This window comes from Schistocerca serialis, chromosome 7 (genome assembly GCF_023864345.2).
Source record: "Schistocerca serialis cubense isolate TAMUIC-IGC-003099 chromosome 7, iqSchSeri2.2, whole genome shotgun sequence".
Taxonomy (NCBI): domain Eukaryota; kingdom Metazoa; phylum Arthropoda; class Insecta; order Orthoptera; family Acrididae; genus Schistocerca; species Schistocerca serialis.
In genome coordinates this window covers 36,522,970-36,540,769 of record NC_064644.1, presented here as the reverse complement: position 1 = coordinate 36,540,769, position 17,800 = coordinate 36,522,970, and the positions used below count along the sequence as shown (strand labels likewise).

The 17,800-nt window shown below is 40.9% G+C and overlaps 1 protein-coding gene across 1 annotated transcript in view; it reads right to left on the bottom strand.

Annotated features, from left to right (window-relative positions):
- Positions 1-17,800, bottom strand: part of LOC126412116 (phosphoribosylformylglycinamidine synthase) — a 223,331-nt gene that overhangs the window by 53,305 nt on the left and 152,226 nt on the right. Inside the window, exons 17-18 of the mRNA XM_050081551.1 lie at positions 17,343-17,588; positions 3,805-4,070 (exon numbers count right to left, since the gene is read on the bottom strand). Coding sequence (XP_049937508.1) covers positions 3,805-4,070; positions 17,343-17,588 — 512 coding nt within the window. The remainder of the gene's footprint in view (positions 1-3,804; positions 4,071-17,342; positions 17,589-17,800) is intronic.

The window sequence follows — 17,800 nt, the reverse complement described above, 5'->3', positions numbered from 1 at the left end:
TGTCACTGCAGGCCTCCGAATTGTGGTGTGTAATCATGGCAGTGTGCAAGAAATAGCATGCTGTAATCGAGTTTCGAATTTGAAGAGTCTTTCCACATATGGAGCACAGTCTCCGTCAGTATGACAATGCCAGACCACAGATGAGTGCTGTGACGTCTGCAACAATACAATGCCTTTGGTTCACTGTCCTGACTTGACTCTGCCCAATTTTCATCCCTTTCCAAAACTTAAAGAACGCCTTCAAAGACTTCACTTTGGTAGTGATGAAGTGGTTCAACGGAAGTGAGGTTATGGCGGCATGAACAAAGTCAAACATTCCACAGCGACAGTATGAACACAAACAGGTCTCTCATTGAGAGAAATGTGTTCGTTGCCAGGATGACTATATAGAGAAACAAATATGTTACATGAAGAATAAAGATGTAGAATGTCCTCAACATTTTTTTATTCAAAAAGCTTTAACAGTTTTCACATAAAAAACTTGAAGGCATTGCTTTTCAGCATGCCCTCGTACAACTTTGTTTTTCAGTTCTGGAAGGAAGGGCTTCTTATATTTTTGTAAGGCAAGGAGAAATACTGATGCCCTCTAAGTGGCGTTCAGTTTAGTTTAGGTTTGCCAAGCATTAATGACTACAAATTAGACACTAGACAGTAAAAATTAACTGCTACTAGATTTTGAGGAGGAAAGAGTATATGACATTCCTGTACATGTGTAAGTTTTTTTTAAGAAAAAAGGGAGAAGAAGAAGCTGCTGAGATATTAATCCCCAAAACCACATGTAGTAGTCGACATTCAACATCAAATGTACAAAACAAATTTGGGCATTCTACAGCAAGGAACAAACAAATTGACAATGGGATAAGGTTAATGGGTTGATATCCGTGCAGTGAGGGTGAAAGGTACCTATTTGAAAATGATTATATTCCTGTGATATATGTGTTTAAGATTGGACCTTGAAGCAGATTCCCATGGATATACTGTTAGAATCAAATTTTAGATTATGTTTCTGCCATCTGTTCTGGTTTCTGCTACAATGACTGTGCAAAAAAGAAATACACCCACTTATACATGGAATGGAAATGAAAGTTTCATTAATGTTGAAGTGAGATGCACTCTTGGTAAAATTGCTACAATACTGGAAACATGAATGAAAAATATAATACATTCTACAAACCTTCACCACCGTCTTTCAATAGCCCTTTTTCCTTAAAAAAAATATTACAGTAAGAAGTGCAGTAGTATTAAAAGAGAAAATGTTGGATAACTAATGATATAGGATATCATGTAACAGTTAGGTAATATGAAGGACAGTCACAGAATTTAACTACAAACAGTAATCAAAATCTGTCTATGGGGTCTGGCTTAAGGTGCCAGAATAAATAACCAACATCAACAAACAAGAAATATTCTGAACATCAATGGGCTAATGTACAGTGGAAGTTACATTAAGATTTCTGGCCACTGGGGAAACATTTCTGTACATTCATTGGCCTTTGCAACAAGAATTGCTGCAAATACATTATTTATAATAAATAACACCGACTTCTGAGATAATAGTTCAACTGAATGAAATTTGGAAAATTTAGAGAGTTCTGAAAAGACAGACTGTCTGAGCACCACTTAGCCGCAGGCTTAGATAAGTTACATATAAAAGATTACACTCTAGCATCCTACTCATGCAGAACTAAAATGAGAAAAGGAGGAATTGTTACATACAGTAAGACAGAATACAAGTTCTAAAACATTAAGACAAGCAAATTTTGTAGTGATCGGCACATTGAAGTGTGTACTTGTGAATTAATACTGACAAATAGTGCACTTTTAATTATAACTGTATGTAGATCCTCACTTGGAATTTTTCGACTGTTTATTACCAATCTGGATTCCTTACTGTGCTATCTGCTTTATCTATGAGTGAGCGTTCCATTTCTTATCCTTACAAAGTATTACACCCAGGTATTTGTATGAGTTGACGAATTTCAACTGAGACTCATTGATACCACAGTCACATATACTACATTTCAACATTTTGTGAAGTGTGCATTTTTAATTTTCTGAACAGTTAAAGCAAGTTTCCAAACATAGCACAACTCTGAAGTGTTATCAAGCTCTGACAGGGTGTTTGCAGAGTTTTTTTCTCGAGACAGAACTTTGTTATAGATAACTACGTTATCTGCAACAAGTCTGAGGTTACTATTAATAGTCTGCAAGGTCATTAATTTACAACACGAATGCAAGCGGCCCAATACACTTTTCTGGAGCACACCTGAAGCTCATTCTACAACTGTTAAGAAGTTTCCATGACAGATAACATGCTGTGTGCTCCCTATCAAGAAGTTCTAAATCCAGTTCCAAAAGTTGTTTGGCATCCCAAATGTTAATACTTTCATTAATAAGTGTTGGCATGGTATTGCATAAGTTGCTTTTTATAAGTTTCCATAGAAATTACTGCTGGCTGGGAAGTTATACAAAAGGAACTTCCTAATTATTTAGAGAATGTTGTGAAAGAAGACAGTCCCCCACAGCTGGAACAATGCCACAATTACTCTCCTCCAGAAAGAAATAGACAGACAAGGCATTGAAAATGCTGACTTACCAACCTCCTCTCTGTATGGGACAAATACTCACAAAAATTGTCATTTACTACACAGAAAAAATCTATTTATCAGGCACAGGGATAAGCTGGCTGTAGAAATGAACATAGGACAATGGGCCATTTGCAAGCTGTGTACAAACTGATGGAATTGAGAAATGGGTATGATTCACAACTCTGTGCGAGATTCATCTGAAGAAGATTAGTGTTAACACCATTGAGAAACAAGACCTGATTTGTGGCCTATGTTAGTAAATTGAAGAGTATACATGAGGCGTGGTCAAAAAGTTTTAAATATCTCTTTGAAAAAGTAAGATTGTGTAGTTAATTTTTATTTGCCTGAAGTCTCAGTACACATTGAAGTCTCCGTGCCACAGTACTCCATCACACCACTGGACGAGCCAAAACAAAATGAGGCGGCCTACTGTTAAAGTGGAGCACCATGCTGTAGTTTGTTTCTGTCAGCAGTGAAAATGTTGCATCTGTGTAAAGTTGATGACTTCTTTAAAAAAAAGTGAGGGTTTCTCAGTGAGCAATGGAGGAAATGTGTTTTGGGAATTATTTGGAGACAGGAAAACAAACTAATGGACTAGAAAGGAAAAGAAACTAATTGACCAGTGAACAGACACAAATGGAAAATGCAATTACAGCCACAATGAAAATGAAGTAGAGGTGGGTGGCACATGCAGCCATGCAGGTATGTGAGTCAGGGATGGTGTTTTCTGGATTACGGGATATAAAACGACCTCGACGATGACCCAGTGGAATGCAGATAGATGACTTTGGAAAATCTGTGGGTGTGATACAGACACATTATGTCCTTGAACGACTCCACTAATGATATCTCCCAAATCTAAAATGTTATCACCTTCCATTATTGTTTGAATAATTCCACACCCCTACTTGCATTCTTACTGTGAAATACATCAAAACAGTTATTTATAACAGCTTTAATTGTATAAAACGTTTCCTTTTCTACAACTATATTGTGATTTGCATAAATGCTTTGGGTGGATCACAAAAAATACCAACTGGTGATAATGTTAAATAGATCTTGTAATATTTGATAATGCATAGTGGCTGTAGTTAATACTTGTGTGTTTCACAAGACAACTGATCTCTTCACAAACACTAGATTCTTCTCAAGCAATGAACAGATAATTCCTATTACTGAGCAGATTTAGTAGAATAACAGAAAATAAAGTTTGTACCGGTGACTCGATTCCATAGCCAACAGAATCTCCAATGTAGTGGCACGGGACACCGCAGTTCTTGAATGATGTGGCAACATAATCTCGGAATTTTAGATCTACTTCGAGCACCCAACCGACTTCCTCAGCAAACAAAATGTCGACGGGGTCTCCTTTCTTGTGAGTTATGTCCAAATTCAGTCCACTGATGCCACAGAATGCCATCTCCAGAAGACACGTAATCAGACCACCATCGCTTATGTCATGACCAGACAGGACTCTGCCCTCTGAAATGAGACAAGAGGTACTCACTACACACAGAGTTCTCAGTAAAATTAAGATTAAATGTACAGTGCAAAGTAAGAGACCGAGATTCATCTAATAAACTAACAATACAGCTGGCTACATCATGGAATTGTTAACATGTATGTGTTGTCACGTCTTAATTTTTTTCTTACACTGATCATGGCAATAAGGATAAAAATCACTCAATGAAAGAAAGTAACTTAATATAATCCCATTCAATAACAAAATCAGTTGTTAATAATCTAAATGATTCCAGTTTCTTTGAGTCTTTTATATGTATTGTAACACAGAACTAAACACCCACTTCTTTTTAACGAAATTTATGTATTGCTATAGCAATTGTTAAAAATATTCATTTTACAAAATTTTCCATAGGAAAGTGTTTCACTTCACAAAAAAATTTATTTAAATTATAATTTTATTTTCTGTTGACTATATTCTCACACACATATTCACTTGTATTAATTCTATCCACTGCAAAATACGAAGGGTCATTATTACAACAATACTGTAAAAAGCATACATTGTCTGAAGTCAATATACGGGCTGGTGTTGGTCAAAGAATTAGTTGTTATGCACTAATAATGAAGTTATTGTGGCTGTTCTTGTTGTTGTCAGTTGCAGATGTTCAGAACAAAGATACAAGCGTAGAGGATTTGCAGTGAACGGGAATGATTTACTAGCCTGATCAACAGTCATGAACACTCTCAATTTGTCAAGTTAGGTGTGTGTGTGTTTGGATCTGATGGGCGCCCAGTGGCAAGGTCATCAGCGCCCTTACACTTTTAAAAACAAATGAATGTGGAGATGAACTAAAAGTGTTGTACATGCATGCACTCAAAATGACTAGAGTCATTCTGTAACACAAGCACTCTCACACGCACTAAACCCAATTAGGAGGGAAGAGAGCTAATCAAGAAATTAAAACACAGAGAAAATGAAACACAGACGAATTAAAAGAAAAGCACGGAGAAATGTGACTGGCTGACCACTTATAAAAATCTAGGGTGAGCAAGCCACCCTTTGACACGTTAAATACATCTCCCTAAAATCTTGTTAAAAACATTGGACAATTCACAAAACTTTAAGACCCTAATCACATTAGTTTGATCATTACATAAAATAGACGGCTGATCTGCTGGCAAATCCGCTGCAGTCAGCTGGTTGTCAAATAAAATGCAGTCCAATAAAATGTGGCGCACCGTGACCTGCACACCACAAGCACCATACATTGGAGGCTCCTCTCGCTGGAGTAAGAATCCATGTGCCATAGGGTTGTGGCCTATGCGAAGACGAGTAAGAAGGAGCTCATCCCACCGATATGGCTGGTAGGAAGTACCCCATGGCCAAGTTGTGGACTTGATGACACAGATCTTCCAGACACTCATCTTCTCATTGACACATGACTTTGTACCTCAACAGCAACGTGATAGCATGCAGGGGGATAGCACACCGAAATACCAGAGGATCACGACACGCCTCCTTGGCTGCTTGATCCGCCCTTTCATTCTCCGCAATTCCAATGTTCCCAGGTACCCAGCAGAAAGACAACTCCTTCGTCAGTTGTTGTTGTTCAAGGAGGGCTGCTGGATATTCTGGGTTACTGTATCTTCTGGGTACAAACATTGGAAAGAGTAAAGGACACTCAGAGAATCTGGGCAGATGAGAAATCTAGGAGAATGTCTCATCTGCTCCAGTGCTTACAAAATTGCATATAATTCAGGGTCAAAGATGGTAAATTCTGGAGGCAGTCTGACCTTGAGGACACGATTCGGGAAAACGATATAGCAACCCCCTGCTTAGACCCACCTGTAAAAACAGCTACATAGTCGTAGTACTCAGATAAAACATCAGAGAATATCACATTGAAAATGGAAGCAGGAGTGTTATCTATCCTGTACTACACCAAATATAAAATCACTCTGTGCCTCTCCAGTAACCAGGGCAGCAGGCGGTTGAAACCCTGGATTTGGGGTCATACTGGCTCCAAACCGAGTGACTCCAGCACACACTGTACACAGATCCCAAATGACATCGCTTGTGGATGGTAGGAAAAAGGCATTCCAGAGATGGACGAGCAACAGTATGGTGTGGGGGTGAAATTGGAGCTGCAAGGAACGTACTGACGCACCACGAGGAGCTGGCGCCTGATAGTAAGTGGCAGTTCCCCCACCTCAGCACAGATGCTAGGTAGGGGACTGGTCCGATAAGCACCCGTGGCCTGCCAAATCCACTCATGATGGACAGTGTCAATGATATGCAAGTAACAGGGCCTCGCTGACCCGTGCAACAGTAGTCCAGCCGCGAATGCACAAAAGCCCGATAAAACTGAAGGAGACATGCCCCGTCTGCTCCCCAAGACCTGTGGCTAAGGCACTTGATGATGTTCAGTGCCTTCAGGGTTCTGTCTTTCAGGTCTCGCAGGTGTGGTAACCACAACAATTGGGAGTAAAAAATGAGGCCCAGAAACCAAACTGTGTCTCTAAAATGTAGGATGGTGTCCCTCATATTCAAGGCAGGCAAATTAAAAAGACGACAAGAACGATTAAAATGAACACAACACACACACACACACACACACACACACACACACACACGCACCTGTGGAAAACTGAAAACCTATCTTTGTAGCCTACTTCTCTAACTGCCACACTGTAAGTTACAACTGACAGCCTGCCATTGCAATACTGGAGGAGGAACAGAAAACAGCAAAATTGTCTACAAATAAGGAGCACTGTAGAGGACTCCTTGTTTAGATGTGATACTGTTGGTGGCTATGGCAAAGAGGATAACACTTAAAACCCTGCCCTAAGGATCACCATTCTCCTGCTCAAATTGATCAGACAGCATGTCACCAATCCAGGTCCTGAAAAACCACTGAGAGAGGAAAGACCTTATGAAGATGAGGAAGTGGCCACGGAAGCCCCATTGATGCAGTTGTGTGAGAATACAGTGTCTCCAAGTAGTATTGTATGCTTTACTTATTTCGACGAATATGCCGATACAGTGATACTTACAGAGGCAAACCTGCAGAATAGCCGCCTCTAGGAGGGTCAGATTGCCGACAGTGGACCGAAATCTTTGGAATCCACACTGATGGCAGCTAAGGATTTGTCTGGTCTCTATCAACCACACCAGACGAAGTTAACCATCCGCTCCATTGTCTCTCCTGCACAGCTCGTTAAGGCGATACTCCAATAACTACTGGGACTTGTGCAGTCCTTTCCTGGTTTGAGGAGAGGGATCAGAATTGCCTCCCTCCATGAGTTGGGGATGTTGCCTGTCTGCTATATTAGATTAAAGCATTTGAGGAGGATTTCCTTTGATGCCACTGGAAAATGTTGAAGCACGCAGTACCGGATTTGGTTGTGACTGGGTGCAGTGTCACGAATCTCAGTCAGTGCTGATTCGAGCTCCCACATGGAGAAAGGGGGGTTGTAGGCCTCAGAACTGTTGGACCTGAAGTCCAACTTTTCCCTCTCTACAGACTTACGATAGCAACAATCCTGGCTTGCACTGGCAGTAGTTTGCGCAAAATGTTCGGCCAGCATCTGAGCAAAATCTCTGGGAGTTGTTTAGAAGCACCCCTGTTTCAGCACTGCTGCTATCGGTAAACAGCTGTGTTTACCGGAAATCCGCCGGATGGCTTCTCATACTTTTATAGAAGAAGTGGAACGATTGATGGAGTCCAGGAACCGTTGCCATGACCGTTTCTTACTCTCTCTAATGACGGGTCGAACCTTGGCCCTAACGACTCGGAAAGCCCTAAGGTTGTCTGCTGTCGGTCGGCAATTAAAATGTCAAAGAGCCGCACACCTTTCGCAGATTGCGGAATGGCACTCATCTCTCGACCAAGGTACTGGTCGCCTCCTAAGATGATCTGAGGACTGTGGGATGGAGAAGTCAGCGGCACGATGAATCACTCGTGTGATGTTGTCTACCCGTCCTCGGATGCTGTTGCAGTGTTCGAACACAGCCAGCTGGCTGAAACACGTCCAGTTAACCCTGTTGACCACCCATTTTTGGGGCTTAACTTCGGGTGGTGAGCCATTTAGTAGGTGAAGGCAGATTGGGAAGTGGTCATTGGAATGAAGGTCGTCAATGACCTCCCACTGAACAGAGTCCGTGAGGGCAGGAGAACAGAAAGAGAGGTCGATGGCTGAGAATAACCCAGTAGCACTTGAGAAATGTGTGTGAGTACCCGTATTGAGCATGTACAGTACGTGAGACATCACGAGGCCCTTCGAAACACGACCCCAAGGGTAAGTATTGGCTGAGCCCCACAGGACATGATGGGCACTGAAGTCTTCCATGAGGAGGAATGATAGTGGGAGTTGTGCGATAAGATCTGTGACAGCCTTAGAGTCTAGTGCATCTTGTGGAGGTAAATACTGTGAGCAAACTGTGATCATTTGACACACATGAATTTGAACTGCAATTGATTGCACGTCAGTAGCCAAGGGGAGAACAAAGAGTGGTGCGTATTAGTGACAAACAATACAACACCTCCCTTGGCCCTTTCATCCCGAAACATCATTCTTGCAGTATAGCGTATATCCCAGTAGCGCAGGAACATCTGTATCTTTAAAATGTGTTTCTTGTAAGCAAAAGCACAAGAGACGTGTCAGTGCTAGACGTTTCATTTCCTCCACATGAGTCCTGAACCCATTCATGTTCTACTGTAGTATGGAAGCAATGTCATTGGTGCAGTTTTAATTTACCCCTATCTTTGCACTGGGGGGCGTGAAGCACTTTAGGGGGAGTGGAGGGGCTGCCTGGATCCAAGGCACCTAGCTCCATGATATCCTCCTCATCAGCCTGACCCGATCATCGTGAGCCTTTCCCTGCACCCTGTCCCTTTGAGGATGAGGGGGAAAGGGGGCATTGAGAGGCACTCTGCTTTTCTTGTACCTTCTGGATGCTTAATGCGGACCTGTTGTTGGTCTTTCCTGACGCAGCTGCCTGGACTGCTTTCTCCTTAATCTTTTTCCCTTGACATATACATGTGCAAGTACAGGTGCTTGTGGTGAACACAGGCACACTAGGCGTCATCTGTGCTGAAGTGTCGCCTTGGGAGTAGGTTTCTGCACACTGGAAGAATATGAGGTGACGAAGACGGGGTTTCGTTGCCTTATATTCTTTTTTGGCTTTGGCATAGGGGATCTGCTTGGTCACTTTTATCTCCTGTATTTTGCGTTCTTCAGCTAAAACAGGGCAGTCCCAGCTCCAGACTGGGTGGTTCCCACAGCAGTTGATACAGATTACTGGATACGAGAAGTCAGTCCCAGCATCATGAGCGGCTTTTCTGCAGTTCCCGCAGATCGCTTCACCTCCACAACTCATGGTTGAATGGCTCAAATGCCGGCATATATAGCACCACAAAGGGTTTGGAATGTAAGGCCGAACATTAAGTCGAAGGAGCCCCACTACAAGAAGTTCAGGCAGTGTCCGAGAATTGAATGAGACAATGAAAGTGGCAGTCTTTTCAGTTGCTCCATTATTCCAGTGCATTCGTTGCTCCACATTCATTCTTGCTTCAGTTCTGCCATGTCCATGGCCATGATATCTCCGCATGTGACAACACCCTTACTGGAGTTGCAAGAGGTGTGCATCTCAACAATCATAGTCACCCAGTTTTTGGAAATTTGTGGTAAGATCTTATGGGACCAAACTGCTGAGGTCATCGCTTCCTAAGCTTACACACTACTTAATCTAACTTAAACTAACTTATGCTAGGGACAACACATACACCAATGCCTGAGGAAGGACTCATACCTCCCTGCTCGGCTATCCCGTGTGACGTCACTCAGTTTCTATGATTTCTTAGGAAGGTCTACCTGCTTTGACCTGTTAGTTTCGGCCAACAATGAGCCATTACGCAATCGTTTTATAGATTTTAATTTTCCAGCAAGGCCTTCCAAACCCTTATGGATATAAAAGGGGGACACTTTTTCAAATGTTCCCTCCTTCCTCTTTATCACCAGAAACAAAGTGTTATTCATGACTGCATGAGCCCTGTTACTGCAGTCCAAAGTATTCTTATTATCAGGAGGGCTAGCCTCTCTCATTCTTTTGGATGAATGGGTGTGAATACTTGCAGGCGGTACACCCTTCCCGCTGGGAGGAGAAGAAGATGATTTCGAGTGTTCCATCTCGGCCCCACGAGCAGCTAGAGAAATAAGTGTCCACTCAGACAGAGCCCTGCATGCCTGAGTAAGCCTTATACAACTGAGGTGTGGTAGGTTCCCCAGAGGTTGCCTGCTAATGATTATTACTTCTCAACAGCCATGCCTCCCATCAGCACACAGCACACCTTGAGATTGAGGATTTTTTTAAAAGAAGTTTATCCTATCCTCGTGGTCAAGCCAAGATCCCCGTTCCCTGAGACACACAACATTCCATCTCCACGCTCCATGGTGGTCGCTGAAGCATGCCGAGAGCTTACGGTAGCAGGGGATTGGTGGTGCTTACCAGCCCCCAGCTCAGGAACCCCGGAATCGTCAAGCCCGTACCCAGCAAATCAATGCTGAGCCCCTGAGGGCATCAAGTTAAGTATTAACACAATGTATTGTTACAACTCAGAAACTATTTTCTCATCACTTGCAGTAAACTTATTGACAATTTGAAGTACAGAGGAAGGTGTGAACTGAAATTTTAATTTGCGTCATGTGATAAGATTGGATTAGATGTTCTTTCTGTTCCAATAGAACCATCGTGAGGAGATCCTACCGGATGTCGAACATATCAGAAAACAAAAATATACAACAGAAAATCCATGATGGAATAACAACATTATTGTGGAAAGGATAGACTGCTACTCACCATATAGAGAATATGTTAAGTAGCAGACAGGCAAAACAAAAAGACTGCTATACATTTGAGCTTTCAACCACATGGCCTTCTTCTAAAGTGGAAAACACACACACTTTCACATGACCACTGCCTCTGGTCACTGAGGTTGAACTCAGTGGCCAGAGACAGAAGTCATGTGTGTGTGAGTTATGCTTGAGTGAATGTGTGGGTTTCCTACTTTAGAAGAAGGCCTTGTGGCCGATTGTTCACATGTATAGCAGTCTTTTTGTTGTGCATGTTTGCAACTCATCATCATCATCTCTGCATGGTGAGTATCAACCTACCCTTTCTATAATACTGCCAAAAATATACAGTAAATATTTATAAAGAACAATAGATGTGGTAATGTACTTACCACAGATCCCAAGTGAAATGGATGTGGAATAAATCAAAAAATCTTAAAGACACATTTTCATTTAAAAGGTAATAACAAATTTGTCACAAAACATTTATATGTTCAATACACTGAGGTGCATATGGTGATTCTGTGGCTACTGCAGCCATGAATCATTAAACAAAGAAATCATTTTACAACACTTCTTTACAACGATCACATTACTGCACAGAATTTCTACAGAAGTCAGATTGTACTAGTACTTGCATTTTTTGATATTATTAGTAACACACACACACACACACACACACACACACATACACACACACAATGTGTAGTTTCAGTATCTATTATTGCGATGATATATAAGGGCCGGAATTTTGGTCATGAGACAGTCCGTCATGGCTGAGTTTCAGATGACAAACCTGTGTTGCTTAGAGCTACAACAATGCTTCAACTTGACCGTGGAATAAGTGTTACACCAATAGGCCATGTGTAAAAACAATGACAGTGTCTGCTCCATATGTAACTGATTATTCTTCAAGAACTGTGAACTTTGTGGTTAAGTTTTACTGCTCGTAGATGTACGACAGGAAACTATTGTAGTAGTATGTGGAGGTTTGCACGCAAACTAATAATGAGGCTTATTGAAAGTTAAACAATAGTGCACTGGGCATATAAATCTGTTGGTTGGTTGGTTTGAGGATTAAAGGGACCAAACTGCAGAGGTCATCGGTCCCTTATATATCTGTATATGGGGGTTTGTGAAAAGTGAAAGTAAAAGACAGTGAAACGCAACTGTGCTTCCGTCGGCTACAATATTTATAGCAGTCAGTGTCCAAATTACAAACCCCATTTTTCAGCCAGTGTAGCAATGCAGTACATCGACACCGAGGACAACAAACGAAGAAATAAACAAAGCAGGTGGAACTGCAAAAGGATGTCCACCAGATCCTTGCATGTCACAACACCTTTACCTTAATTCAAGGGGAGCTGGAATGATACATCTCCTCCATGTTAATTTTAGCAAATAGAAGGAAAATTTTTTTCTAAAACCATTAAACATACAGCTCTGAAATTTGGACTACATGTTCAGTGAACATTTCTCTGCAAAGTTATAATGCCATGTTAAGAAATATTTATTGGTTTTTGTTTTACAATTTTTTTAAACAGATGCTTATTTTTTTCTCTAAAAGTTTGCACTTTTTCTTCAATAACTCTTGAATTATACAATACTTTTTTTACAATTTGCTATAAACATGAAGGAAAAGAAGTAAACAATATTGTGTATAAATTTCATTGATATACTGTTAGCAGTATTTGAGAAAATGTTCCTCAAAGATGAAAATTTTAAAGTTACAGGAAATGGCTTCCAAAGTTTTTTAATGCATTCCTGCCCCATATGATGGATTATCAGCATCCTCTTCTTTTTCCAGTGTTAGTTTTCTTTTCACTGGTCTTTTATTCCCTTTTGCTGAATGTTGTAGGCTTTTGTCTCTTCTTCCTGCACCTCTCAGTCTTTCTTCATCAATTAGGCGCATTGTGGAAATGGTGTTGTGTACTGGTTGGAAAACTAAACGTTTCAGCACATCACATTTGATAATGTTTCCTTCATTGTATGTTGCCACTGCATCATACTCTCCAAAATGCAATGTTTTTATCTGTACAAACACTCTTCTGGAAATCCTAATCCAAATTAAATTATTTACACTTTTATTTGGATTTTGTTTTTTCCCATGTAAACACTTTTCCAATAAACTTGGCTGTGATAAATCTCTGACTATGGGCTTAATTACATCAATTACAGCATTTGGCAAACTATTTTTGTGGGCATATTCCTTTCCTGATTGGTACTTACACCGTGAGTTATCACCTGTGAGGCACAGTGCATGTTGTGGGTGCTCATTTGTTGATGCAGTATGAAAAAGTAATGCCCATACTGCTCTCCTCATATGCTAAATGCTTCTTGTATTTTGCCTAATTGCACCCACAATACCTCTGCAATCTATCAATTGCTTCATCTGTCAATCTTCCTCTTCCTCCAAGGGCCTTACCATCACTAAGCTTCTGGTATCCTAATGTCTGCTTTAGTTTGCAAAAGCAAGCCCCTGTGCGCTTCTGCACATGTCCAATGCACTCCTGTTTTTTAATGTGAATTTCATTGCCATAAGGTTTGAGTTCCTCTACAGCTTTATATCCCTTAGAATCACCATCTCCTAGATAGTTAGTGTATCGTACATTATACCACTCCTATGATCTGGAAAAAGTTGCTTTCACTCCCTCTACTTCCATCGCTCTGCTCATGCCGTGAAAATTTGCTTCACAACTTTCACTATGTTCGTCCTTGGCATTGCCCTTACATCTGCAATGTTTTGAGAGAATGGCAACATAAATTACTTTGCAACTGTCTCCACTGGTAGCTGTCACAATCCCATTTAGAGATTTATGGCCTCTACGTTGCCACGATCCATCTAAAGCAACAGCTAAATCTCTACAATTCTCATTATCTGTCACAGCTTCTTCAACTGCTTTCTTCACTGCTGCTTGAGCAGTATCTTCAGCAGAAGATCCCACCAACTCATTATAAAATCCAAACTTGGTTGGTGGTTTTGGCAAGTTCATAATTCCACATAACATTGTCCCTGCAGCACTGCCCTTGTCAATGCAACAAGCCATACACTAGCCTAACATTTATAACATACACCTTCTTTCCACTATTACCACTATGAGGAATACTGTTAGAATTAGAAAACGAAACTCCTGCAGCACATTTGTTAAACTTCAATACCATTTTACATGCCAGAGCAATGTGTGAAGTTATTTTCAATTCCAGTCCTCTTTCTTTGCAAACTTCGGATAATACGTTATGTCTCAAAGTATTAGAGAGCAAGGAAATGTTAATTATTTCATTCACATCATTACTGTCACTTTCATAGTTTTCAAATGTTTCTTTGCTGTAACAAAGTTTCTTGCTGGAAGAAGTTCTATCACATTCATTTGAAGTAGTCGGTGAAGCAGTCTGAGCAGCATCTCCCTTCGAAACAACAAAAGATTTCTTCTTCCACTCACTGTGCCTTTTCTTAAACACTCGATTGCTGAAACGGGGCCATTGATATCCACAAACCAAATACGTAAAACAGGTACAAGCAAAATTCGTCAAATACACAAAATTGAACAGCTGAACAACACAAAGCAAACTCCACAAGTCAACACACATGGTATAGCATTTATGTTTACCGATATGAACAGTCACTTGTCACAGAGATAAAGCCATACAACGTTGGAAAAGAAAACACTCTCTAATTCCGCAAAGATACTCTGTTTGCAGCCAGCGAGTGGTGCTGTCAGAAGTGACACACCAAGTCGCTACAACCGTTTACGCGGCGCGTCAACTTTGCAGTGATAAAAAACACACTTAGTATTCACTTAGAAGGGTGAAACTTGATTTGTTTTATTCAGAAAACTCCAAATAATTTTATAGTGAAAAAACCAAAAAAATTCATGATTTTCATCATTCCGGCTCCCCTTCAACATGGTGTGGAACTCAGTTTCAGTGCCATACTTCCCAAGGCATTTCGTTTTCTGCACGTTCATTGTTTGCTGGAAATAAGAGATTTTGAGCAACAGTGTCCCATTCCATAGCCACCTGGCATATTTTAATGTCGCTGCAATGCCCTCCAAACCCTTTCGAATGTAAAACGGGGAGACTCTTGAGAAAGTTTCCTCTCATCTCTTAACTATCAAAAGTACATTCTGTCCTGTAGGATGCAGCCTGTTACTAAATCCCTAACAACTTTTAACAACTCTAGAATCCAGAGAACTCTTCAGACGAGGCCTCTTGTGCGACTGGGTGTTGGTATCTCCAAGCGGCCAACTTTATACAACAGAGGTGCAACAGGTTCCCCAGAAGTTGCACGCTATTGACTGTTTCAGTTCAACAGCAACGCATCTCATCAGCATGCAGCACACCTTGAGATTGAGGTTTTTTTTTATAGAGGTTTTTACCATCCTCACAATTTGACCAATCAAGTCAAGATCTTCATTTCCTGTGACACATAACATCCCACTGCCATGCCATACAGTGGTTGCTGAAGTCTCAGTTGTCTTGTTGTATATATTCCAACACTGTCTTCGCCTACAATTTTTTTGCCCTCCTCGGGGCTGTTTCTGTCACTCTTTATTTTGTGTCCAGGATTCCTTTACTTTGTCTACCATCTACTATGTAATCCCCAACTTTCAGTTAAAGTTCTCAAACCTCTCATTTCTTCTGGTCTGTAATACTTCCACCTCTTTTGATTAGCTCTCAGTCGACCATCCATTCCACTCAACAGGTCCTGCAATTCTTCCACATTTTCACAAAGCAAAACAATGTCATCAGTGAATTTTATAGCTGATACCATTTTACTATTAATTTTCATTCAACTTCTGAACCTTCCTTTTATTTGCTTCATCACTTTTACAATATACAAGTTGAACAGTATGGCAGAAAGACTGCATTTGCGCCTTATACACCTTTTAATACAAGCACTTCTCTCTTGGTTTACCACTCTTATTGCTTCCTCTTGCTTCTGATACATACTGTGAATTACCTGTCTTGTACCCATAGTGTGTACCTATTTTCCTGACAATTTCAAACATCTTGCATTAACACGTGTGAGTGCCTCTCTGGTGCCCTTATCTTTCTTAAAGCCAAAATAAAGGTCATCTAACAGAATTTTATTTTGCATTTCTTCATACACATAACTTCTCCGTAGCCACATGATTAGTGTTGCTGCCTTCGGTGCAGAAGGGCTTGATTCTGAGTACCTCCTCAAATATTTTTCTGAGGAAGGGTGGTGTGGAGAGGGGTCCATTCAGCCTCATGAGGCGAAATGAGGAGCTGCTCGAATAAACAAGTAGCAGGACCATCTGGATTTGTCTGCAGGCAACAAAGGTTTGAGGTATTAGTAACATGTTGATCACATGTTCCACAACCACAGGTCACTACTCTTCTTGGCTTGTAGATAGCAGCCAGCCAGTTGGGACAGGACTAAGGCAAAAGTTGTGAGTGGTGTTTTCTATTCCTCTGTATATTTTTCTAGTCAGTTACTTGACTGCATTAGGTGTTAAGTGGAATGTGTAGTAGTTCTCAACTTTATCTACCCTTGCTATTATCAGGATTGTTGGATGATAGCAAGGCTAACGGCACATCTCCATCTCATAGACTTTAAATAAGAGCTTGAATTACTGTTTCATTGCCACTTCCCCCACTACTTTCAGAAATTAGCAGGAATGTTATCGATCCTTCTTCTGTGCTTGATAAAAGTCTTTCAAAATTATAATCCGCTATGTAACAATGCAGTAGATCCTGTATGTTCTACAAATCAATATCCGTTTCTTCTTCCATGATGTTATCAGCCAATTCATACAATAGTTATGTCTAACAAATAGGTGTTTTACTAATATTGTTCAATAATATTGTTTTGTTGCAAATTCCATTGCATTCTGTGGAAAAGTTTAAAGCTGCACATATGACTTAATTACAAAGATACAGAAATGGCTGGCCAACGTTTACCTTCAAAGACAGAATTTTAATTACTACTAACAGACACATTTAAAAGTGAAGAAAGTATTCTCAGCTTTTGGAGTTAGTAGTTCCTTCCATGGGGCAGAAAGAAGGGTCGGCTAGGGAAGATTAAACAGGAGCAGCCCGCTGTGAGAATGTGGGAAGCAGATCCTAGGGTCTGAGCAAACTGTCTTTTCCAACTTTCATCAACCTGTCTGTCCTTCTACTGTGAGGAAGGATCTACTAGTTCCAAAGACTGAAAATAGTTTCTTTATTTTTCAATGCGTCTATCAGCAGTACTCATAATTCAGCCTCCCGGAGGCAATCACTGACCAACTGTTCTGGCTCCTTGTAATTTTATGGTTTCTTATGTGAATTCTTCTTTTCTTTTTATGATTTTATACACCCCCTAGCACCTGCTAACAAACACTGTAAAAAGTCTTTCTCTTTACATCATGGAAGTTTCTACAACATGTTGTACAAAAATTTTCACGATATTCCAACCACACTTACAAAACTCACCTTTTATGAGCTTCTGTGTGACTCCAAAAGCTTTTTTCAACAGAGAAGGTTGTTCAAGGTCAGGGCAGCTGTCGCCCAGCTGCCTGAAGCACTGTGCAAGTGCTGAACCTCCTAGGCGATTGCACCCGCCCGACAGATCGACATGGAACAGCAGTCCCGAACGACCCACAGATGGGCTCTTCAGGTCGGGAGTCACAACTTGCCTCACGTCCGGACACGGCGCATATGCCGAGACTACCAGAGTGCCTACAAAATGAACAGAAGTGAATAAGTACAAGGAAGAAAAAAGTGTGGATACAATGGGAGTCAGGGGGTGAGTGAGAGGAACACAATAACCCAGTATAACAAAGGAAAAAATGTTGCAGACGTGGTATGCATTTCCTATACAATGGTGTAAAGATATTACTGCTGCAGCATTGCCAGGGGCTATTCCTCGGTGGAAGGGTGCATGCAGCATC